Raw genomic sequence first — 24007 nt, 5'->3', positions numbered from 1 at the left:
AAGAGAAAATCCCTTACTTGTTCCACTTGGTCTAAGCGTTTTCTCAGGTTCTCATTGAGATATGTTTCAACTCTTGTGATAATGCCTTCTAGTTTAATCCTCTCATTCAAAAGCTGTCTGTTTTCCTGGGAAAATAAAAAGAAAGTATTAACTGCCTTATCTCACTCCTAAAAACCCATTTTTTCCTTGTTAAAAAATTAAGACAAAAAATGCTCTTCACACTATTCTCGCACAGAATTGCACAAAATATCACACAGCTCTTTGGACTGTTGCTCTAATTTTATCAGGTAGAAAAGAACCAAATGGTAAGTATTTGTATAGTTGTTTAGTGTAAAAGTCAACCACACAAATCAGTAAGTTTCTTAAACTTTATTAGCATCAGAATCCAATTCTTAAACCTGGAAGAGCTTTACAGCCTATATTTAAGTAGTATTTTTTCAACACCACAATCGTCAGACATAACCTTGGTTTTTATCTCATCTCCCAGCTGCTTAAAGGCATTGTTTTATTTTCCCAATCTGTTCATCATTCTTTTCAGATGATATCTATTTATTTTTTGTAAAGTCCAAGCCTAGGAGCAAGGAAACTACTGATTTAACATAAGTAGCCATAATTCTCACCCAATACAGCTTGGAAAACTCACCCAGCATTTGAGAAAAACATGTAAATACACTTTGCAGGTAAGCTCCAAACATGCCTGCCTACTTCTGATGAAACACTAATCACACTATATTCATAAGTGACTTTTCACACAAAAGGACAAAAGTTTATGGGAAAGTAAGGTACAACATTTAATGGCAAGACATTTTTGTTTCCTTACTTGCTGTAGTTGGCGAATTTCATCATTAAGAGCATCCACACGTTTCTGGTCTTCAAGACTGAGCTGAGACAACAAATCAGTCCCCAGTTCTGCTTTTAATGATTCTCTAGTTGACTCCATAGCATGTAAACTTGCCTCCAAGCTCTGCAAACTGCGTTGCTATGGAACAGATACGAGACAAAATCATTCCTTAGAGCAATCTCCAATTTTATTTGAATTCCACTTTTCTGTTTACATAAACGTGGTTTTGTGACATATATCTCTAGTCATCTTTTCATACTATGATGTTAAACAGAAAGGAAGGCAAGTTTAACAGTAATCTTAGTGAAACAATTATATATAAAACCAGTAACAGCTTTCAATATCCCTGTACTATACCTTAGGCATAAAGGTCTTTTCAGACTGCTGCCTTTTCTCCTTCAGCATTTTCATCTCTGACAAAATACTGTCTCGAGAGGCTTTGAACTTTCTCTGCTGTGTCTCAATTTGCTGCATTTGGTTCATTAGCTGGTCAATCTCATTGTTAATCCATACCGCGGGCTAAGGAAAACTCCATCCGTGTTGCAAAAGCTGTATTATACCTGCTAGTACCTTCAGTTGTTATTGTTTGGCACATTTAGCTGCCATCAAAATAAAAAACAACCAAAATACCCATAAAAACAAAAATATTCAGTTGCATGGGGGAAATCAAGAACCAAAGTGACCTGAGCACCCTTATCAACACCAAGAACAAACAAGGAAAGCTTCGTTTCGCTGTTAATTTTACAATGTGGTACTCAAAAATATAGGGATACATTTGAACTTGTAAGGGAAACTCAGGGCTTATAAAATAAAGAGGAGCAGATGCCTACGTTTAAAAAGAAATATAAGAACACCAACAATTATTCCTTACTCAATTCTGAGGCAAAAAGTATAATTTTTTTGTGCTAATTTTGATATAACGGCTTAAGTCATGGTGCAGGGCTTGCAGAAGATTCTGTTTTAACTTATGTTGGATGGATAACATCATGATACTCCCACTACAATGTTTATTTTAACATGACCTCAACTAAATGCCCTAAAAACTAAGCAATTCCCCTAAGAAGAGGTTACAGTAGAACACTCACAAACATTTTGGGAAAACTGAATGAGCTACAGAACAGGAAGTTAGTAGGAATGCACATTTTACTTTCGAAACAACTGAGGTCTGTTTTGTTACGTCCTTAAAGTTACTCTCAGACTGCAGTAACAGCTCTTAATAGTCACTGATCTACCACAGCTGAAGAGTATGCCAGAGAGCATGCTACCTACATCCCCTATAGATCCCACCTCAAAAAGAAACCCAGACCTAAGGATTTTGACTTAAATGATAGCAAGAAAGATTTCTCAGTTCCAGAACAGCAGCCCCTGTTAAAAGTTCAACTATACCGGAACCAAAGCGATTAAGGTGAATTTAACTACAAGCAACAGGAATTCAAGCTCCCATTCTTAGTTACAAAAAGCAGGCTACCTGTACAATGCACACTAGGAGTAGTGTTAAAAATACTTTCTGCACAAATCTTTTCTAAACTACAGATATGTAGGCATATGGTTTTAAAAAGACCTAAAGAAGGAGAAAATGCCACACTTAAATACATAACTGTAGATACACAAATTGGGTCCTGCACATTGCCTACAGGGAGTAATGAGAAGAGTGAAAAGCATCCATTATTGCTGGTGCATGTAAAGCCAGTTGGCAAGTTCAGTCTATTTAAGTCATGTTTAACTGGCCATTTTGACATTCTTCCACTGACTTAAGGTACGTACTTTTAAAGTTTTGCTAATCAGCTGCAGATCTAAGCACCAGTTTCAGTGTTCTGCTTATCTGCTGCCCCGAAAATGTCTCTAATGCACTGCTGCAGGTCAGAAAACAAAGGAATTTAGTTCAAGAGACAGAATGACCTGGATAATGGAGGAGAAAATAGAATAAGCCTCCCTTGTCCTTTTGAGATCCAAGATCTAGAATTCATGCATGCTGTAGCATTAAAGGGATTAGAGAAAAAGGTGACGGTTACTTGAACATTTGTACAAAGATGCTGAAAAGACCAAACCGTCGAGCAACTCAGAGCTTAATTATAATATAATGCTCTCCATCTCCTCCTCACAGTGCAAGTGGACTATGTAAGACACCAATTCAGGACACAAGCACTAAAAATATTGTGTGAGTCACAAGAAGCAGTGAAGATTAACGCAGATAACAAGGGTATCTGGGTATAGGAGTTAGTGCAACAAACCCTAGAAGGAACAGAAAGCCTCATACTCTAGAGTTTAACCTCATCTCTAAGCTTTAAGGATCAAATTTTAACAGGGACAAATTACTAAAGCTCCTTTTTACCTGAAGCCTACAGTGCCAGCCAATCACTGAAGCAAACTATTGGAAAAGGTATTGTTCCAATTACTATTTTTCAGTCAAGTTTTCCCAGAATGGAAGTTTCACCAACAAGTTAACAGCAGTGGTATAGGAAAAAAATCAGTGGTATAGAAACTATTTCTTAACGAGCTGCAATGATCTAAAAAACAAAAGATGTGTTTAAAATCTGTTACCTTCACTGGTTGTACTGTTTTCTTTGTCACTAAAATCCCTACAGTGATATATAGAACCAGGCTGTATGAGCAACAGTCAAAATAGATGCCACAGCTAACATGTAACACTAACAAAAGTTAACCTCTTTTTTTTTTCTATTACTGCAAAACAGCAGCTGTGCAATCCTACCACCTTTCCCCAAGAACAAAAGGATATTTTCAATGTTTCTGCGTAAGTTTTCGTTGAGTTTTGCTTCGAGTTCACCAAGTTCTTCTTCTGCCTTTCTAACATCTTTCTGCAACTCAAGCCGAGACTTCCTGGTGTCGTAGTAACCTCCAGTCAAAGCACCGCGATGGCTGACCTGGTCACCTAAGAGCATAACAGACAATTAACTGCACACTCTACACTTGTCGTATGTTCAGAGCACTTTCTCCAATACAACTTGGCAGATTAACTAGAACATCTCAACTAACCTACAGAAGCACCACATCAGTGTCAGGAATCACATATATGTGTTTACAGCAATCACAGACTGTGATAAACTGCAATGTTTATTTTTGTATTCGGTTTAAAGTGCATTTCCTTTCTCAAGGCCAACACAGACTCCTATGATCTCCTTTAAGCATGACCTAAATTTTTTTGCTTGTTTTGAATTAACTTCTGAAACCATGCAGCTCTAAGGAAAAAAATACTTCCATGAAGTGGAAAATGCAAATGTCTAGCACTATCAGTTAAAGAACACCACAAAGTAATCTCAGATCTCTGTGAGACAGAAAGGGAGCTGAGTAATTAGCAGCATCTGTGGCTGTGGAGTATGATGTTCCTGAAAAATTAATCATTTCCTCCTCAGACATCCTTAGGAAGTTTTCATATTGACTTCAAGACAAGAAGACAACAATAAGCCTGCAGGGAATCTGCCCTCCAGGCAACTGACAAGAGATACAGATTACTTCAGAGAACAGAGCATGCAAATGTGTCTACTACAGAGAAGAATTCACCTTGCACTTCTCAGTAATTAAGACTGTACACTCGCACCCTAAACACTGGTTTGAGTTTGTGGAAAATAAATGCCTGTTCAATTGGATAAAACAAATTGGATGAATTCAAACCTAATCTGCTTTACAATTCTCAGGATGGAGATACATAGCTACTAATTTTAGATCCTAAGAAAATTCAACGGCTTGGGCGACATGGTCTGCTGTGAGGTGTCCCTGCCCATAGCAGGGGTGTTGGAATTAGATGATCTGAAGGTCCTTTCCAACCCAAACTATTCTATGATTCTGTGAAGCGTGTACTTAACCAAGTGCAACGTTGTACATCTCAGTCAAGCACACTATTGTTTAAAATAATCTTATTTGGACAACACTAACGGACCATGTTTAATGAGCCTCACATTTCAGGGATTCTGTTTTTACAATAAATAATTTATAAAACTGCAATATTTACCTTCCAGAGTAATACAATCCATAGTGAAAGCTCTGGCCAGCTGGGTAGACACTTCCATGCTACGACAAATTAGAGTCTTTCCAAAAACATGTTTGAAAGCTTTGTCAAATCTTGGATTGTATCTCAGTTTACTGATCATAGGAATGGCATCCTGAAATGAGAGCGATTTTAATGAGAAGAACATATTGATACAAATATGGCACATATATTGCAACTAATTCATATATTAGTATTCAAGAGATCCCTGGAGAAAAGGAACTACTATCAAGAGTAGAAAATGGAATACACTCTAGCCTGAAAGTTAAGCATAGCATATTCACTGAATTGGCTTCACAGGCAATAATCTTCTAGAATGAAGACTTCTGGAGCTGTGTGTATCATTATTTACATACAATATGTCAAACCCTGAACTCAAAAGCACAATAGTGTGAATGATACCTTGGAAAAAACCAGCTGTCAGTTGGTAGAAGGATGACACACTGGCTGAACATTCCCAAGAAACACATAAATACTCTATGGAAATTAAGTGCAACATTTTGCAATTTTAGCTTTTAATGGTGGGCTTGAGCCTTAAGTCAACTAAGAGTCTGTCATGAATCTCATCTGAGGATTCAATTGCTACTGAAACAGCTGAGTAAGGATCAGAAATTGGCAGTAACAAATTTTTCTGCTCAAAAAAATCATTCCTTTCTGCAAGGGCAGAACACAAACATTAACATAGTTTCCCTAGGAAAACCTTCCCAGAATAAGCACACTCCAAGTGTGCTTGTTTCCTATTTTTTCCTATATTTATCTGAGGGGAAAAAAAGAATCTATTTTAAAGACCTTCTTCTGCCATGAATATCAGAGGAAGCAGCCAACATTTACACAATTCATTACTAAAATTTCAAGTAAGAGCAGGTATTTTCTTGAAATTATTTCAGAACTACTTTTAAACGGTTGTCATTTTTGCATTTTTAAATATAAAAAGCCCAACTCACTTCCAGTAACTTTGAGAAATAGTCCATGATTGTAACACCTAACATAGCTCTTCAGCTTTTGTCCATGGCAGCATTTCAGCTTCAAGAATTACAATTCAGTAATAAAGGCAATTATTGATTGTCAGGTTACAATAAAATTCTACCACTTTTTAGTATCACCTATTTACTTACAAGGTGAAGTTAAACTTTAAAGAGGAAACACCTGGTAGGAAAGTATTTTCCTGTAGCAGAGTTCTTTTTATGTGAAGAAGCATACATTAGAAGTATTTTATTGCAGACATTCACCAGCAAAGCAAAGGGTGGGCAATAAGCAATACACACAAACAGTTCAAGACATCAGCCTTTGTAATTCTCAAGTAGAGGAAGGTTTGAAAGGAACTCGAACTCACATTAGTCTCAGGATAAGCAGTATCTCTCACATCTAGCTTGTTCAGAGGGAGGAAAGTAACTTCTCCAGGAAGGTTCATTTTGTTAAATTCCATTAGGATCTTTGTACTGACCTCATCAGAATCCACAATGTGATAAAACAACCTAATTAACAAGCCCAACAAATAAGCAAAACTTTAATGTGCTGAAAGCACTGATATATTTCTGCGGGAACAGGAAGCACAGAGGTACCAGTAAATAACAAATATATTCCAAAATGTATTCCATTTTCTCTATGAATCTGTGCCTTAGAATAAGAACGTGGGTGCATTCTGTTCACTTCCATTAAAACAGGATCAGCCAAGAATTTTACACTCCACCCTCCAGCCACAAAAGCAGCTCAGTCTGCATACAGTGTCCCTGTGTGCACTGCCTTTTTCGGTTCAACTGCAAACCTCTGTCCTCCATCCCATTCAATATACACTATTCATCCCTCTCTGCATGGATTTAGAGCGTTTGCATCTTATGCCTCTGTACACAATCAACAGAAACAGAGACCATATCTATCGCCCTGTGCATGACTGGGACTAGCAGCAGAGGGATTGAAAAAAGCTACCTTTCCTTTGCAAGCTGAGCTACAGTTTGTTTGTTACTGCTTTTTGTAACCTGTGGGGCACAACAGGATGCAGAGAACTGTGAAATACTTTGAAGAGACACCTTTATTCATGCAGACACAGATGTTTTAGAAGAGGGACTGCATTTCAAATTGCAGTAGCATCAACATTTCTTTGTGATAGTTTGCAAGATCACGTCACCTCTGTCCTCTTTCCTGCCCTTATGCCACTATCTACTTTTCATTAAAGCAAGAATTTCTATGACTACTCATGAATTAGAACAGGGGACTGATCAGACAAAAAGACAATTTAAATTGATTTGAAGTGTCAAACACTGCAGGAAGTGATGGATCTCCCAACAGACACTTACTTCTAGAACACACACAGACTCATTAACACTCAACATCTTTTCAGGTAGCTTTTAAATGGCAGGTTGACAGCTAAGAGACCATCCACATCCATGAGATTTTCTACTGTAAGTGAAATAATTCTTATTGTTACCATTAAAACAACAGCACTGCTTACTGTAGAATTCATCACAGTGGAAGATGCCACCCATTTTATTCAATATGGTTCAGCCTCACCACCAATCCTTCTGGCAAGTTTCTGGGAAGCGTCAGGAGTGTGAGTCTGGGGCCTTTTTTGGGCTCTTTGTATGGTTTTGGTTTGAGTGTTAGGGGTTTGTTTTGACAAGATCAAGAGCAGCTAGACTCCTTTTTAAATAAGCAGAATTCTTCCTAGTTCCTTCTCAAAGAGCTAGCAATGCAATCATGCTACATAGAAGGCACTTTGACAAAAAAGGACAAGAGCTCAAATTCAAAAGAATAAAACTTTCAGTAGCAACGGGCACCAACAACTGATTGTCAAACTGCCACTGCTTTAACTTTAGCTTTACTTAAGAGCACAATTACCTGTTCCCTGCAGTAACTTCAACACAGGTGTAGAAAGCTGGTTCACATTCGAAGTTATTCATTACAATGCCATGATAGCCATTTAGAACATGCTGGTTTATGCCTTTTCGACGAAAGTGCTCCAAAACTTTGTTTATGCTGTCTATCCCATTGAGAATGGCCTGTTAAAATACATCTCATTATTGTACTGCAATCAAAAGATGTAGAAGTAATGTCCATTCTGCCTTTAACTTTGTCAAAGTTCTAGCCTGCTTTTTTGTTAAGTTTCTGCTAACTAACCCATAGCTCTAATGGAAAAATACTTCAACATTTGAGTCCACCATTTTCAGGGCCTTTTTTTTTCCTTTAAGCAGAATGAAAATCAGCAGTTTTACATGTTTCCCATTTCTGCCTCTCTCCTCAATGACCTTGGCCTTACAAAACTCATTTCTAAGGAGTTCTAGAGCCACAAATATTTGAAAAATTCCACGTAAAAATACAATTTGTCCATCTTAAATACAACATTAAGACCATAACCAAAAGAAATAACTGTCATTTCAGATATAACTATGACCTGTCCTTTAAGAATGAGAAGAAAAGCTTCCACAAGGAATTCTCAAATGCATGGGATATTACCTTTCCTGTTGCTGCTCTGAGAAGCTGCTGTTTCTTTTCTAAATCCTCCCGCTTCGCAGCAAGAGCTTGTTGCTCTGCATTCTCTTCTCTCCATAGATAACTACAGAACAAAAGTAATTAAAACATTTTAAGCGTGAATGAAGTCTGAAGATTTTTTTACTATTATTATTCTCAAAGACTGCTAATCTAAGGGGAATGAGAAGTGCAGGAGGTCATACATGGCCAGAGTTCAAAAACATACCTACATGCCATGTTAACAACTACACAGTTGGGGTCCTTCACATTAAGTGAGATTCAGACATATTTCAATTAGTTACTAACTTTCTTTCGCTCTGTAGTTCATCCTTTTTATTTTTCACTTCATAGTATTTTCTGTCCAGTTCTTCAACACGAGCCTTCACTTCGTTAAGATCCTGGTCCAGTTTCTAATACAAAGAATAGAATAATATGAAACTAAAGCTCACCCTGTTCAAAAATTCTTTCTTTTATTCAATACTAAATTACTACTGAAAACTCAGAAACAATTCCTACAAATGTTTGAAACAATTTACAAGAAACTGCAAAACCACTAGGAATAAATATATCTTTGTAAGGGAGCAGCAACAAGGTGATGTTATCAAGCAGACTGCAAGGCAAGTACTAAGCTGAACTGTGCCTGTGGGCATTTACAGGGAAATGTCTGTTATGGTAACGAACTGACTCCAAACAGTAACTATCACACATGTAACTGTGTAATCATGCTCTGAAGTAGCATTTGTGATAGGAACATGTATACTAGTCTTGCATACCATGCCATACTGCTGTTAGTCAAAATTCTCCAGCAGTACTAGTACTTTACCACAGCTGCTGTCAGCAGCATGCTGTTTAAGCCAATGCATAGACATTCTTCCCTTGCTCATTTAACGCTTGCCATTTTCCAAGCAGCTCAAGGCTAGCACTCAGATGATGTTTTCTTAGTTGTCTCTATACAAGAGGACTAGCTGTGTTCTCAAAGCATAGCCAAGTTTTTCCAACATAACCTTCCAAGCTCTCACCCAAGACACCTCCCCTTTGAACAACAGTTCTACAACTCTTAGCCTAAGCATAAATTGACCTTCCTTAAGGAGAAAGAGAAAACCAAGATATGTTTATAAAAGGAATCAAAGGCCTCTTCTAATTTAACCTCTTCAATTCTACAGAACTCCTACTGAGCAGTACAATACAATTACAGCGTCAGTATTAAATGCCATTTCCTTCATTCACCAACTCAGAGAAACATTACTTTGCTAATTTGGCTCCACCCAAACAGTATCTTAGTAGAACACCACTGTCTTTGTACAACTACATTCCTGGGCCATCAGGCTGATCCTCCATTTTGGTAGATACATGACACAAAGACCAAGAACACTGTCTCTCAGCACAAAGTAGCTGCATTGGCACTGGATGCTCTCCCACCACAAATGTGGGAGTTTTCACTCCTGTAGCTCCGAGCAGCAGTGGTATTTTTGGATTATGCTGCTCTATTTCCAGTGCAAGAGCTGTTTCTGAATAAAAATTCACATCTAAAAGTTACATAGATAATACTGAGACAGATGAATCTTCTAACATGGATAGGGATGCAACTTCTAACCAGCCGCAGTCATGGTGCTAAGGTGCAGTGCCTGCAGCACAGTTTAACAGATCTTCTGTTTAGGGAAAATTAAGAGAAGAGTGAAAACAACCAACACAGACCACACTTCAGGGAAAATACAAGAAAAAGTCAACACACAGTAGTTATATGCAGTGCTAAAGGGAGTTTAGCATTTATCTGCAGATGTCTTCACTTTTTAAAAGATTACACCCAACCAGAAAGTCTCAAACTCCTTATAAACAGGCACTAAAATCTCATTGTCCAAGATAAGATTGAGCATTTAACCTTCCTCCCAAAAGTACTGCGAATAAGTGGAAAACTTACACTGTACTGTTCCAAGTTTTTCTCCTTGTTTGCCTCTGTATCCTCTAAATCCTTGTGTATAGCTGCAATCTGTCGCTTCTTGTCATTGATGGCTTGATCTAAAGACTTCAGTTCTTTCTTTATCCACTTATCCCTTTCTTCTTTGGAAGTAAACTGGCTTCCTCGACCTTGTTTTGCATAAAGATCTGTTCTTTCCTGCGTAGCCTGTGCAAGTCTATTTTGAGAAGTGAAAGACATGCTGTATTATAAAGAAATCATGAATTTAAGAGCAAGCATTAAGAATTACCGTAAGAACTTTCAAGAAGTGTCAAACCAGGCTCTAAAATTTAAGCCCTAAATCATTAACAAAAAGAAAAGGATCGCATTATAAACCATAAAATTACCCAGAAGACTTCACAAAACAGGAAGCCCACAGTAGCCCACAAAAGTGGTTAAGCTTAAAATTTAATTTCACCAAACACTGTTCCCCCACAACCATAAAGGCAGCTTTTTACAGGCCATCTGTAAGTACATACAGCTACCCCACCCTCAGGCAACAAGTACAACTCTGAGTTAACTGCACATATGCATAGTATAGATATTATCTTTAAAAAATGCTTTGACTCCCCACTGTAGAATGCCACAGACCTAGCAATACCCCTCTCTTCTCTTTCTTTTACACTGTTGAATTTCGGCTCCGTTTCTGCTAATTCTTTCTGCTTCTCCTCAATTTTCTCCAGAAGCTTTTGCCTCTCTTTTAACAGTCTTTTCTGAAAGTCAAACAAAGCAGTATTTAAAGTTAGGTGATATCAGGAACTGTATTATTAAATACACCCTTCTAAAGAATTATTTAACTGTATGATGCCATTGCTTGTCCGATGCTACACTGTTTCAATGTGTAACAGAAGTGAATTCAGTTCTAATCAGGACAGTAAAGAGGGATGAAACGAAGCATTCTCCAGAAGCTAAACTATGCAAGCAAGGAAGGTCTGTATGGGCCAAACAATCAAGTTCAAATTAGTTCTACAAACAAAAGCCTCCTTGCAGCAATTAAGAAAATTATAGATGCTTTATTTCGCAACATGCACTGTGAATAAAGAATCATAACACAGGAGTCTATGTTTATATCCCCTAGAAAGACATTAAAGGCATCATAAAAACTGAAACGTGTGTCCAGCAAACCTTAGAAGATAATGAAAGGCAGCAGCCTAAAACCAGATCTTCAACGTACAAGTATACTACCTTGTGTCAATGACATATTAACACTTTACTGCTGTTACGTACTCTTTGTTCACTGTTGCCAGCTAATTCATCCTGCAGGTCTTTAGCCTTCAGCTCTAATTTAGTCCTCTGTTTAATCTGTTCCTGTCTTTCAGCACTAAGTTGTTCCTTCTCTTCTTTCATTGCCGAAATCTTTGTCTTCAGTTCTCGAACTTGCCGTTCTATTTCCTAGGCAAAGTTAAGCACGTAGTGTTTTAAACACGCTTCGGGAGCAATGAAAAGTCACAAGATTATTATTATGTAGATCAAGATCTGTTAAAAGTGTGAAATCGCCCATTTCCAAATGGGATGAAAACATAAAATAGAATTTAACATGGTCCTAGACCACCTCCACCACCCTCAAAAACCCCACAAAGCAAAACACACCTCTGAAGGGCCCTTGTTAGAAATATTCTTACCTCCATTTTATCTCTAGCATCTTGCTGTGCATCCCTCAGCTGCCTGGATTTCTCTCCACTTGTCTCTCGTTTGGCAGAAAGCTGCATGGAAATATCACCAATAGCTTAAGTAGCAAGATTCTGGCTTGGCAGTAGTTCCAGAAGGAATATAATTTGTTAAATTAGTGAAAAACATTGACAGGATTCTACCAAGGAATGCAAAGAAAAGTGGCAAAAAGCAAATCAACAGCTCATGCTATATTTTGTATTAGACAAGATATTTCACCTCATCAAGCTTAGCTCGGGTTTCATTCAGCTCTTGATTATAAATGGTGTATTCTAATGCTCTCCTCATTTTATCCCATTTCTGGTACTGAGCCAGCTCTTCTTTCTCCTCTTCTAGAGTATGCAGTCGCTCTTCAATGTATTTCAACAACTCGTTGATCTTTTCTCGTTTGCCCTCTTTCGAAAAGATGACAAGATTGAAGTTCAGTTAAACACACTAATACATTCCCATGCCTTTACAGCTACTGAATCTCCTTCACTGATTAACTATTTGTCAACAGCTATGAAATTTGAAAAGGAGAACCCATGTACAGAAGTTCCACCAAAAAACCATCCCAACAGCAGAACTGCTAATATTAGTTAAGTAAAGCATGTACACAAGCATGTACTCTCTTGGCTCACACACTTAAAATGATTATAGACTATCCAACATAAACTTCAGTGTTTGCCTAGCAGTAGGTATCCTGATTTCCTGATCACTGCTAGGTGGCATCACTTGTGTGTTGTGAACAGTACAAATATCCCTATTAGCTCTGTGAAAAAGTTTTAGTAATAAAAGCACACACAAAGTCACTTATCAAACCTTTTGAGATAACATACCACAAACAAATCCTATCTAGCAATTAGCTTTACTGAAAAATCCATAAACCTTCAGAGTCGACAGAATTACTGTGGCACAAAACAGTCATTTATTAAACGATTTTTACCTGTTTCTTTCATTAGTGAAATACTCTCCTCTTTACGCTCATCATACACTCTTGTACCAGCTACTTCTCTTAGTAACTTCAGTCTTTGAGAGTCGGGAGCTGTGGCCATCTGGTTGATCTGAAAATTCAAGATCAATGATTTTAATAGCCTGCTCTAGATGTATGGCTAACCACAACAGATCAAAGATTGCACTTTTTTTGCTGTGCCTGCTTGCCTGAGGTTTTGGCAGGAAGATTCAGATACCTAGTATATATTATACTACTTTTATTTTGAGACAATTACTTTAGGATGGCAACTATTCTGCTTACAATGAATTTTGCTGGGCTCCAAATGCTACCAGTTACTGCTAAAACTCAAGATACTAGTGTTAATGTACACTGTAGAAGTCATTACCCACTCAAAACTATGTGTAGAGAAACTCAAGTTTGGGCTTTTAAATCCTGGTGCTAAACCAAATAGTTTAAATGCCTCCATAAAGCCACACCAAAATGTAGGGGCTATAAAGCTTGGGATAATTCAGGTCATAGAACCTCATTAATCCAACATTAAACCAGTCATACACGTAAACCCGATGAAAAACTTGCTTCCCTTCAACAGAATTTCAGTGTTTGCATCCTTTTATAAAAAGGTAACTGTTGCTAATTTTTATTATATTAAAGCCAGTATGTGTATTGTGGCAGGAAGAGTCATGTGCACCAGTCCCCACTACACTGGATGACTTTCCAGCTGAAGTTTTCTTCCAAATGCACGTGTTCAGCTGAATAGGAAAATTTATCCTGATAAACATCTGAGAGACTGTACTGCTGGGTCAGCATCTCTGCCATCAAGTGCTCCTCAAATCCCCTGCATTCCCCTTTGAAGTATGCCTTTCAGTAATCTTTTGGAGCTGACAGTTATCAGTGTCTCCATGGTGCCCCCACCCTGTAAGCCAGTACAAGTAATCTGTCCTTTGTCTCCAGACCTTTGTTCTTTGAAAGCTCTGGTAAGCTACTTGGGTCTTGAAGACCAGGCCATGCTGAGAGCCCATTCCCTGCTGTGTGTTCACTTTTGGTACTTCCAAATGTTTTTCCATTCATCATCCATTGACAGCATTTTTAGCCTCTTAAAATTTTCTACAATTACTTTACTGCCTCATCTTAAGGCCCTGACATCTACGGATTTACACTGAAATAGTGATAGAAATTAAGGGTTTTATTCAAGTATACAGAAAAGCATGTGACTGCAAAGATTACCATGAAAAAAACCCCAACCTTTTCTAAACATCAGCATTACAGACACTAAAACTTCTTAAAATAGACATAAACTACTAAACCAGTAATATTTGCAAAAGCAGCATCTACAAGAACTGCTTCAAACTAAAATGGATTTAGGTTTTGGTTTACTTCTGCAGTAATAGAACTAACTTTGGCATCCATGATACTCTTGACAGTGATTTCTTCCACTTTGTGAAGAATCTTACCTTTCCTTGTTTGACAATATAGTAGGGATTACTGCGAGAAAATCCAGCACTTTCAAGAAGATTCATTACATCATTTTTCCTGAAACGTTATTGTGAAACTATTAAAAACACTCATGGTAAAAGTGACAGCTGTAAAAATTCAGTACCACAACTAAAAACTATCACAACTATACATCACATGTTATAATCGCTGTACATAATGCACAGTCTGTCTGAAGAGGCTTCTTTATTTGATAATAATTCAATTCATTATTCAAATGAATGAATTAAAAAATTATTCAAAAATTCAAAATGAATTCAAAAATGAAATGAGAGAATAAAAACGGAAAAAAAAAAATCAAAAATACTATAGCGTTAGAAAGAGATTAAGAAAGAAGCACCTCGAAGCAAAGGGGGGGCAAATACAGGTACAGGTATCACATGGAAGGATAGGATATGAAGCAACCTAAAGTCTGGTAACTCCTCTATTTAAAAAAAGCCCTGAGAGAAATACTGTATAAGCACTTATACATTATGTTAATGACTGGATTAAACTGTAAATTCAAAGTCTGCTGTCTACTGCACAAGGACTGATGTCCTTGCTGTCAAATTATCAGTACTCAGTATTATACAACTGAATAAATTTATTTCAGGCTAGAGATGCAAGTAGACTAAAGAATTTCACAGGAATACTAGTAGTCTCATTCAGCTAAGGAAAAGAAGTACCTACGTCACCATTTTCTTGTCTAAGAAATACTGGTCCTTCTTGGCTCCAATGACTCTGCGAAGTGACACTTCCTCTTTATCAATCTTAAGGAAACAAAACCCAGTAAATTAAACTGCTTGCAGTAGGTACCTATAACTAATCCAGAACATTTATGGCACTTTCTACCAGAACTGACTGAGGCATTGGAACAGGTTGCCAAAAGAAGTGGTAAATGCTCCATCCCTGGCAGTGTTCAAAGGCCAGGTTAGACGGAGCCTTGGGTGACATGATCTAGGGTGAGGCATCCCTGCCCATGGCAAGGGGGTTGGAATTAGATGTTCTTAAGGTCCTTTCCAACCCAAACTATTGTATGATTCTATAAAAGCTGTTATTGTACCAAAGGCTTCTGTAATCCTGAGATTACTGGAGTCTGAAATGATGGTCTATTTCCCAAGTAGCATTTTCAACTTACCGGCAGCCTGTTGTCTGAATTGTCAAAAATAATTTCCACAAAGGCTGAAATAACACGAGGGCCTGTACCTTCCTAAGGAAGGAGATATTTTGGTTAGATAATTTCCACCTTAGAAGGATTTTGAGCTCATGCATCTCCCCTTTTTCCTGACAATCCCACTATCCCTTTTATATCCAAGTATTTGAGCCAAGAGCATCTATGCAAGATCTAGTACATAGTTTTTCTCTCTGAAAATCTTGGATACCCATTCACCAGCATGCATTATCAGCTTAGTGTATTACTTTGTAATAAATTCCCTTTTGCCAACGGGAAACAAAAAGTGTTTAAGGATGCTTTCAAAATAATTGGCTTCAAATAGCCACAGCCCAGCAATTTACCATTTCTGCAGTAGCGTTCAAATGCATTAGCTTATTCTTTAGTCTTGGTGTTATACAGCTTCACTTACATGCAACAAAGCCAGTCTCTGCTCTGGGCGAAGATGACTAAACTCATCACTGAGGACAAACTGAATTGCTGTAATAAAATAATAAAGAAACAGAAGATATATTCTTTCCTTCAGGGAGATATGCAGCAGTTTCTTTAACTCAAAACATACTGTTTTCCTGCTGTATAGTACAGTCATGCCACTGCTAATATCTTACAATGCCACTTTATCACTCAGCCTGCTGCACACCAGAATTTCTCTGTCTCATTGTCACCACCGTAACTGATTGACCACATAAGCTTTAACAATGCTGCATAAGTAGGAATTTGTGAGCTTTCCTCTACAAATACACAGCACACAGGCTAAAAATACTGCTAAAATACTTAACACTTGACAATTATAAAGACTACCATCACAAAGGCCACCAACACCTCTGACTGGCACTTTTGCACCTCCACTGATGCACCCGCCCCACAAAATCCCCCTCAACATTACATTAAAAGGTTGTATAAGCTGTGCCATTCTGGTATGGAACCAGCTCAGAATTTAGCCACTAAGAATGTCTTAAGCAACTGCAAATATCACAATCAGCTTTCAAGGAGGAGTGACTTTTAGAATCAATTCCCTCCTGTAAACACTTTTTGTCATCTATCAGTCTTAGAAGGCCCTTAGTAAAAGAGGCCAAATACCAGGGGAAAAAACCTGAAGGTAAGTATTAGACAAATGCATTGACATCTGTCAAATCACTACCAATCTGCCACTCCTTGTTGAGGAGGAACGTTTGGTAAACCAACTTCAGGCAAAACCAGAGAAACCTGGTATCACCAGCATCCCCACGCTATTATATTAAGAAATCCATGCTCACCGTAAAAGAAGTTGCTTTTCCCAGATCCATTTCTTCCCACTGAAAATTAAAACACAAAGTACAACCTCAAGTTGACATAGGTTAACATTGCTGCATTAAATGCTGCATATGAATATTCAAGAACAGAACCCAAATATAACACAGCCAAAAAATTTCAAGGGAATGAGGCAAACTTAGTAGGTGGATCACTTAGTCAATGACTGAGAACAAGAGAGCAGCCCTTTCCCCACTCAAACACATTACAATGACTTACAAACTCCAACACTACTCCACAGTGAGAATAATAGTTAAGCAAATCCTACTTATTCCCATCCTTTTCTTTTTAATACTGATCTCCTGGTGAGGTAAGAACAGTAGACCCAAGCCAAATTCTTCTGGTCCCAGCATCAATGTTTTATATTTAACCAAAGGAAATCACTTGCCTTGTATGAACTTCTGGTAGCTGATTCAGCAATGTTTTGTTTGGAAAAGAAAAAAAAAAAAAAGGAAGCACTATTTCTATTTAAAAAATAAAGGCATAAGAACATTGCACTACCCTACATACAGCAATCACGATGTGTTTCAGCAAAGCTCAGCGTCTTATCTTTAAGATCAGCACCTACTGTATTAATGTTTAAACTGCTTGCCTTCCACCACCAATGAACATCCCAGGCTTTTCATCCCTTCTTGCCTTCATGCCCTCTGGATTCACCTCATCCCCAAAAATACTTGGGATTGCTACAAGGTCTTTAAAAAGGCAAAAAATAATGAAGCCAGATTTTTTTTTACCTTTTAAAGACACGAATACATGGATAGATTTAGCTCCTGCTGAAGTAACATTATGGAATAGGACATGCTATTCAAGCCATAGGCATGTTTTTTCCCAGTCTCAGCATAAATCCTGGCTACTAAGTTTTATGTCCAAAATTGACAGTTTTCTGTAGTGTCAGCAGTCTCAAAGTTGCTGCACAATCACTAAAGTCAATGCAAAGGCAGGACAAAGCATCCATGGGCAAAAAAAAGGAAGAGGTTTGAGACTGGTGGACAACAACATAACTGTTAGATTAGGTGTTACTGACGAAGCTACACTTCCAAACATACTTTTTGATAGTCTGCATTCCAGAAATTCATCCCTCCAAAGCTGGAAGAAAGAGGATCATCTTTTCTGCAGCAGTTTACAGTAGCTAGTGTGCTTGTGAATCAAAAACGATCATGCTTCCACACACATACTCAAAGAATCCCGTACAAATTCCCTGCTGCTGTTCCTGCAACGACAGCCTTTAAAGGGGTCTGACTGATAGAGATCTGCACGTATGAAGGAGCTTACAGACCTCACTCCATTTCTGAAGAGTCAGACATACTATTGTCACAGTAAAAGCAAATGTTATCATTACTTTGCTTTGTAAGTGGAATACACCTTGTGACATGTTACAGATAACTGTAAGGAAGTTTCTGAAACAGAAAATACAGTCAACAAATGTAGGCAGATTATTAAAAACTATAAAGGACTCTGATGTGAACATCATCTGAAAGAACAGTGCAGCTCCAGTTAATGTCAAAAGTATCAGAACTTACCAATGACGTTGTGTTTTGAGCTGAATGGGTCCACAATGGTTTGGTCCCTGTAGCTTCGAAAGCCCTGAATGATTACCTAATGAGAAGAGAGTTATTTTAATAAAGTTCTCTCTGTTCTTGAGGTTTTCGACCGTAAGATTTTACAGCATATTTCTATTAATTGTACCTGATTTTCCCCATCCTTCCCACACACGCTTCAACCTTCCAGCTCATCATCAACTTGTATCATAAAACTTGCCTCTCACCTAAGCATCACTTTAGGGACAGATTTTTCTCCCCGCACTACAAGAGATGCTGGTACTTCTCCCAGCCAAAGCACAGTGAAAGTTCTGAGAGTCTTATTGTAACAAACTACCCAAGAAGATGTATTTGTATCAAATATTACATACAAGAAAGCCCCAATATAACAAGTACTTATCCTAGAGGGCCAGATTTATAGTTAATTTTTACAATGCAATCCACACACAGCATGAAAATTCTATTTGCAAACTCTCCAAGCAGAGCAATTACAGACTGCAATAACTATACCAGACTCTAGTTATTTTACATGCAATACAATCTTATGTTGCTTTACTGAGCAACCTAAAGGGAAAAGTTAAAAAAGCAAATTACCTTGGTTCCACTGAATTCACTTCCTAAATGGACAGATACAAACCTACACAACTAACTTCAGGAGCCACACAGTAAACGGTCATCTAGAAGCAGCACGTCAAATTCCAATTCTTCTATTTCAGTCGCAATGTGAGGTTTACCAGGCCAAGGAACACAGAAGGTACAGAATGACAATACCCTAATATGTGTGTGCTACATAGCAGCAAAGTGGTCCAACACCCAGTACGCACATTCAAGCATTAAGCAACCTCTTCCAAACATTGAAGCTGAAATACCATACAGCAGCTTTGCTCTGCTCATTAACACATCAGCCACCTGAAAACTTTGGGTGTTTGCAGATCTTTCAGCAAGAACGCTTACAAAAGGATGAGAGCTGACATTTCAATCATGTCCTTCACCCAGCTCTTCCCCAAAAGCAGCAAGATATTGTTCAAATAATGCCAATGTTTCACTGTGACCGCTGTCATGAACTAAGAATTACTTGTTAGGAAGACAGCAAAACATCTTACAAAATATTTCTCACTGCTGAAGTTTAGAACGTGAAATTATTTAGTCTTTGGTTTGTTTGTAAGGTGTATGGTCTCATCACCATTTTCTGTTTTCTTAAACACGTCATCCCTTCTCTCACGTCGTCAAACAGAGTCCTTATTCCACAAGATGAGCATTATACTTGGTATCTGAGAAGCACATACAAAACAGCAAAAAGCCTAGAAGTACTACTGTACACATTAAAGCAAGCCTTTCCCCCCTACTACAAAGGCTGCATTAACTGTACACCTAAGCAACTCAAAAAACAATGACCTTCAGAACCACTTGCATAGCATTGGTAGCATGCTATGGAAATGGTGGGGAAAAAATCCTGCCCATAAAATTCACTAGACAAAAGACTGGGAGAAGAAAGTGCCCCGATTTATTCACACCAAGTTTGGTCTTAAGTCTTTCTCCCATCATGTGACAGCCCATTATCGAGGATTACCACAGAAAACTCCTCTTACCACCTGTTTGTACTAATGGATTAAAACCATCTCACTAACACCAAATGAAAATGCCATGTCAGACAGCAAATCAAACACTGGAGTCCATAAAAATCAAAATGAAATAAACCTTAAAGACATTAACTAACTTTTAGTCAGACATCACAGAGCCATTCTCTTCCAAGGCAGTATGGCTTGTCAAATCCTCTTTGCAAAATTATTTCATTACTGGAATCTGAAGCTAAGTATATAGGTAGGCAGAAAATTACTAATCCTTGACTATCAACCATCAGATCTAAGCAACAGCAGCTATTTTGGAAAAATAAGAGTCTTCCAATATAACTTCCTCCAATGCTTTGCCTATCTAAACCTTTTTGAATTGCAACTGCATATGCTCCCTTTCTTTGAGCAAGATACAGTTTTCATTAAGTACCTGCGCTTATCTAAATCCAAAGCACCCGTAATGGAAGTAATTAAGGATTTCAGAATTTAATGGACCAAACTACAGAAAGCAAGTTCATTTAATGAATGAACTGAAGATTACCCAGTCCCTGTGGCTGTGAACACAGACCCCATCTCCCCTAAACAGCCTGCCTCATCTCCAGATGACAGCAGCAATAGTAAGCTCTGCCTCAGTACCAGTGGCTTTCAAAGGGAAAAGAGCAACAGCAAATCTCACTCAAGTCTTGCCACCAACTCTACACCTCTAGGCCATAGCAAGTATGTTCACTTACTCTGATTTTTTAAAAATAAATAATAATAGTAATTAAAAAAAAAAACCCAAAAAAACACACACCAACCACATGTGGCAAACAACGCTGCTTCCTGATGGACCATATTTCAAGGGGGAAAATAGGCAAAAAAGTTTGGTCTCTAGTATTTTTACAGTTTACCTGTATTCTAAAAATATCCAGAATGGAATATTTCACCTACTTCGTTCTCATAAGAACCTGAAAACCTCTACAAAAATGTAAAGCCAACCCAATAAGGTCATTATTTTTTTGATATTGCTATAGAAGCACAAACTTTTACCACCCATATACTCAGGCACCAAAAGAGTACGATACAGGGAGACTCTGAACATCATTTCAGCACCTCAAAGCTTTTTCCTAGGTAGTTTCTCACTTCACCCACCCTACGTATTCTGAAGCCTCAGAACTTCTTTATTGCCTAGTATAGCCTTTAAGGATTAAGACTTAGATAATTTTACACTTTTAACTCCAAGAATGATTTCTGTGAAGCAACAAAATAAGGAATACTGGTGGAACCAAATTCACCTTCCTCTGCTTTGTTTTCATGTTCACACCTTCTTCCACTGTCTTCTATAGCTCCCTGAACAGTACTGGTTATCGGCCACCTAAATTCCTTTTTTTCCAGATGACACTTATTTCCCCTGTTCTGACATAATTTGGACTCTTTACTCTGATTCTATGTATCTTCACTACTTACTCCTGTTGTGCAATTCAAATGCGGAGAACTAGAATTCTTATTCACAGACTGTAATGCAATGCGTGCACCTGCACGGACAGAGTGATTTACTAAAACACGATCAAAAGGCATTTGAAACACTCCCTGGACAGCCACACAGCTGATGAAAACCTGATTTTTATGTAGAACACGCTCTTTCAAACATGATACAGTATTCTTCCTAATAGAGTCGCAGGCTGTCAGAAAGCGAGGTCAATTCTGAGCCCACTGAGAAATGTGAATCCATGCATAGGCAATGGTACGAAAGCAGCCATAAAAATTCAACTATAGTATGCTATGCAGGGACATACTACAGAAGTAACATTAATAATCGCTCAATCTCAAAAGCTGTTTGGAAGAGGTCCAGACAAGGACCTTCTTTTTAACTGAACGACAGCTGTAGACTGCTCATCACTGACGAAGTATATAACAGCTTATATGGTCCGTGCCCGGGGGCCTAAAGCATCACAAACTGTATAAACAGAAACTGCTGTTTTTCCTGGGGGAAGGGGCAGACAGAACCAGTTTGAATTCAAACCCCAAGACACATTTCCTCGATGAAACCACACGTGGATTTAAAAAAAAAAAAAATTAAAAATAAAAATAATAAAAGAAGCCACAACTTTAACAGCTGAAACACTGAAAAATGCCGCCGGACGGTTTAGGAGAGCCCTTTGTCTACCAGCCCCACGCGGGTAGGAGCCTCCTGGCCTTAGGCCGCCCGCCGCCAGGGCTGCCCCGTCCAAAGGGCCCCCGCAGAGCCCGCCAAGCCTCAAAAGGGCCTCCCCCAACGCCACTTCACTTCTGCAATCACTGAAACAATCCGCGGGCACCGGGGGAGGCCGGGCACCCGCTACCCTCCCCGGCGGAACAGCTCCGGACTGGGCCGGGGATGTCTCCCCTCAGCAAGGACCGCGGTCCCGACCCCCAGGACAGCGGCAAACCGAGCAAAGGCCTTCGGACCCGCCACCAACCAGCGGTCCTCTTGCTGCGGGGCCGGGACCCGGCTCTGCCGCTCCCCCCGAGGCTGAACACACTTAGCACAGGGCAGGGCAGGCGGGGCCAAACCGACCCAGCCAGGCCCAGGCCGCACCGCACAGGCGGGAGGCTGGGACCCCGCCGGCTTACCTGCTTGATGTACATGACTGCGAAGGATGGCGGAGGCGCCCCGCCTCGGTGCCTGCTGCCGCCGCACGACCCGCCCTCACCGGCTCCCCCCGGTACGAGTGTTGGGCGCGACCCCGGGCCGCCGCCTCCTGCCCCCGCGTCAGGCTCCCCAGCACCGTGCCCCCCTCACCCCTCACGCAAACAAAATGGCGGCGGAGCCTCCCCCGTCCCGACCAGGCACGAACCATTAGCCACCAGACGGAGGGGGAGATGCGGAGCAGAAAACGCAGCCCTGCTCCGCCGGAGAAGAGATACCGCAAAAGACAGTAGAAAGTCCTCTTTCTCTCATCTCCTAAAGTGCCTCATTGCCCTTTTGGAAGGTGCTCTGAAGTGGAGAAGGCGGGTGACTGCCCCCCCCCTCGCAGTTAGGATCCCCCCAGGGAGATGTGAAAAGTGGTTTCTCCCCTTGAGGGGCGGGTTGGGCGCCAAAGGCAAGTGTGAGCCGAGCGAGGGAAAGTGGCGCGGCCGGGGGGGCGCGCCTGCAGGGGGCGCTGCCGGGCCGGGGCCGGTGACCCCAGGGCGGGCAGCGCTGTTCCCTGCCGGTCCCGCTCCCGGGGCGGAAGGGCAGTGAACGTACAACCAACCCTTAATCCCAAACGCTGTCGTTTATTCAAGGATATAGAAACAAATACATAAATCTATCTAAAAAAGAGGCGCTAAGGCGTGCGGCTGGGCCTCAGTGTATCCCCTCACCCAGCTATGCCCCAGGACTGACGGTCGCAGCCTGCCCCCAAGGCAGCAGGACCCTGAGGTGTGGGTGCTAGTCCCCCCTCCAGGTTTAGCTGATCTACACCCATTTTTGCTCTTCATTCCCACTATACCATCTCCAGGCCTTGAGCCTCTTCCTACTCTTATCTCCCAGAGAGCCATTCTTCAGCTCCCGGAAGGAGCTTTCAAACACACGAAACAAGCAAAACGAAGGAAGAGAAACATTAATTTTCTTTTTATCTCCTTCGGTTACAGTAATTTCAGGTGTTATGGTGACAACAGTAGGGGCTCGGCGCCTCAGAGAAAACACAATTGTCAGTTTGACAGTACTCCCTAAAAAATGCAGCTGTGGCCAACACTTCTCTGTATGTTGTAGAATTCCTGTACTGATCCTCTTAACACTAATAAAGAGTAGATCTAAACACAACTGTCTAGTTCCTACCTCTCCTAGAATAACAGGTGGATAAGTTATTTCCTTGCCACAAAAGGAAAATCTCACTCCCAACCATTCTTAATTGCAATGTAATGAAATGATTTTACTAGCTGCCCATCAGGAGGCTATTATAACAGGTTTCACCTCCACCTTTAAAGGAATGGTTCATTGTTTCTTCATAAAGCACTTAAAAGTGCTTAAAAAACTAAAGCATTCAATGATTGCACCACAAACAATTTCAGAATTAAAAACTCCTGCCTGACTGTTCTGCATTTACTTTTAAATAGCTCAGTTCAATGGGACTTGGGGGGAAAAATAATTTCTCTATTT

General features: G+C 39.6%; 1 protein-coding gene across 1 annotated transcript in view; it reads right to left on the bottom strand.

Moving 5' to 3' along the window:
• The window catches only part of SMC3 (structural maintenance of chromosomes 3), a 30218-nt gene extending 7507 nt beyond the window's left edge, over positions 1 to 22711 (bottom strand). Inside the window, exons 1-22 of the mRNA XM_030487031.1 lie at positions 22498 to 22711; positions 18317 to 18392; positions 16763 to 16801; positions 15919 to 15986; positions 15474 to 15545; positions 15026 to 15105; positions 14317 to 14395; positions 12857 to 12974; positions 12151 to 12326; positions 11886 to 11966; positions 11491 to 11655; positions 10855 to 10976; positions 10228 to 10441; positions 8616 to 8719; positions 8295 to 8394; positions 7680 to 7840; positions 6178 to 6319; positions 4809 to 4959; positions 3579 to 3731; positions 1199 to 1350; positions 821 to 979; positions 18 to 125 (exon numbers count right to left, since the gene is read on the bottom strand). Coding sequence (XP_030342891.1) covers positions 18 to 125; positions 821 to 979; positions 1199 to 1350; positions 3579 to 3731; positions 4809 to 4959; positions 6178 to 6319; positions 7680 to 7840; positions 8295 to 8394; positions 8616 to 8719; positions 10228 to 10441; positions 10855 to 10976; positions 11491 to 11655; positions 11886 to 11966; positions 12151 to 12326; positions 12857 to 12974; positions 14317 to 14395; positions 15026 to 15105; positions 15474 to 15545; positions 15919 to 15986; positions 16763 to 16801; positions 18317 to 18392; positions 22498 to 22512 — 2535 coding nt within the window. The 5' untranslated portion in view covers positions 22513 to 22711. The remainder of the gene's footprint in view (positions 1 to 17; positions 126 to 820; positions 980 to 1198; positions 1351 to 3578; positions 3732 to 4808; positions 4960 to 6177; positions 6320 to 7679; positions 7841 to 8294; positions 8395 to 8615; positions 8720 to 10227; positions 10442 to 10854; positions 10977 to 11490; positions 11656 to 11885; positions 11967 to 12150; positions 12327 to 12856; positions 12975 to 14316; positions 14396 to 15025; positions 15106 to 15473; positions 15546 to 15918; positions 15987 to 16762; positions 16802 to 18316; positions 18393 to 22497) is intronic.
• Between the last annotated feature and the right edge of the window lie 1296 nt (positions 22712 to 24007).

Source organism: Strigops habroptila, chromosome 5 (genome assembly GCF_004027225.2).
Source record: "Strigops habroptila isolate Jane chromosome 5, bStrHab1.2.pri, whole genome shotgun sequence".
Taxonomy (NCBI): Eukaryota; Metazoa; Chordata; class Aves; order Psittaciformes; family Psittacidae; genus Strigops; species Strigops habroptila.
Note: the sequence above shows the minus strand (reverse complement) of the source record. Positions and strands in the feature narration are given on the sequence as shown.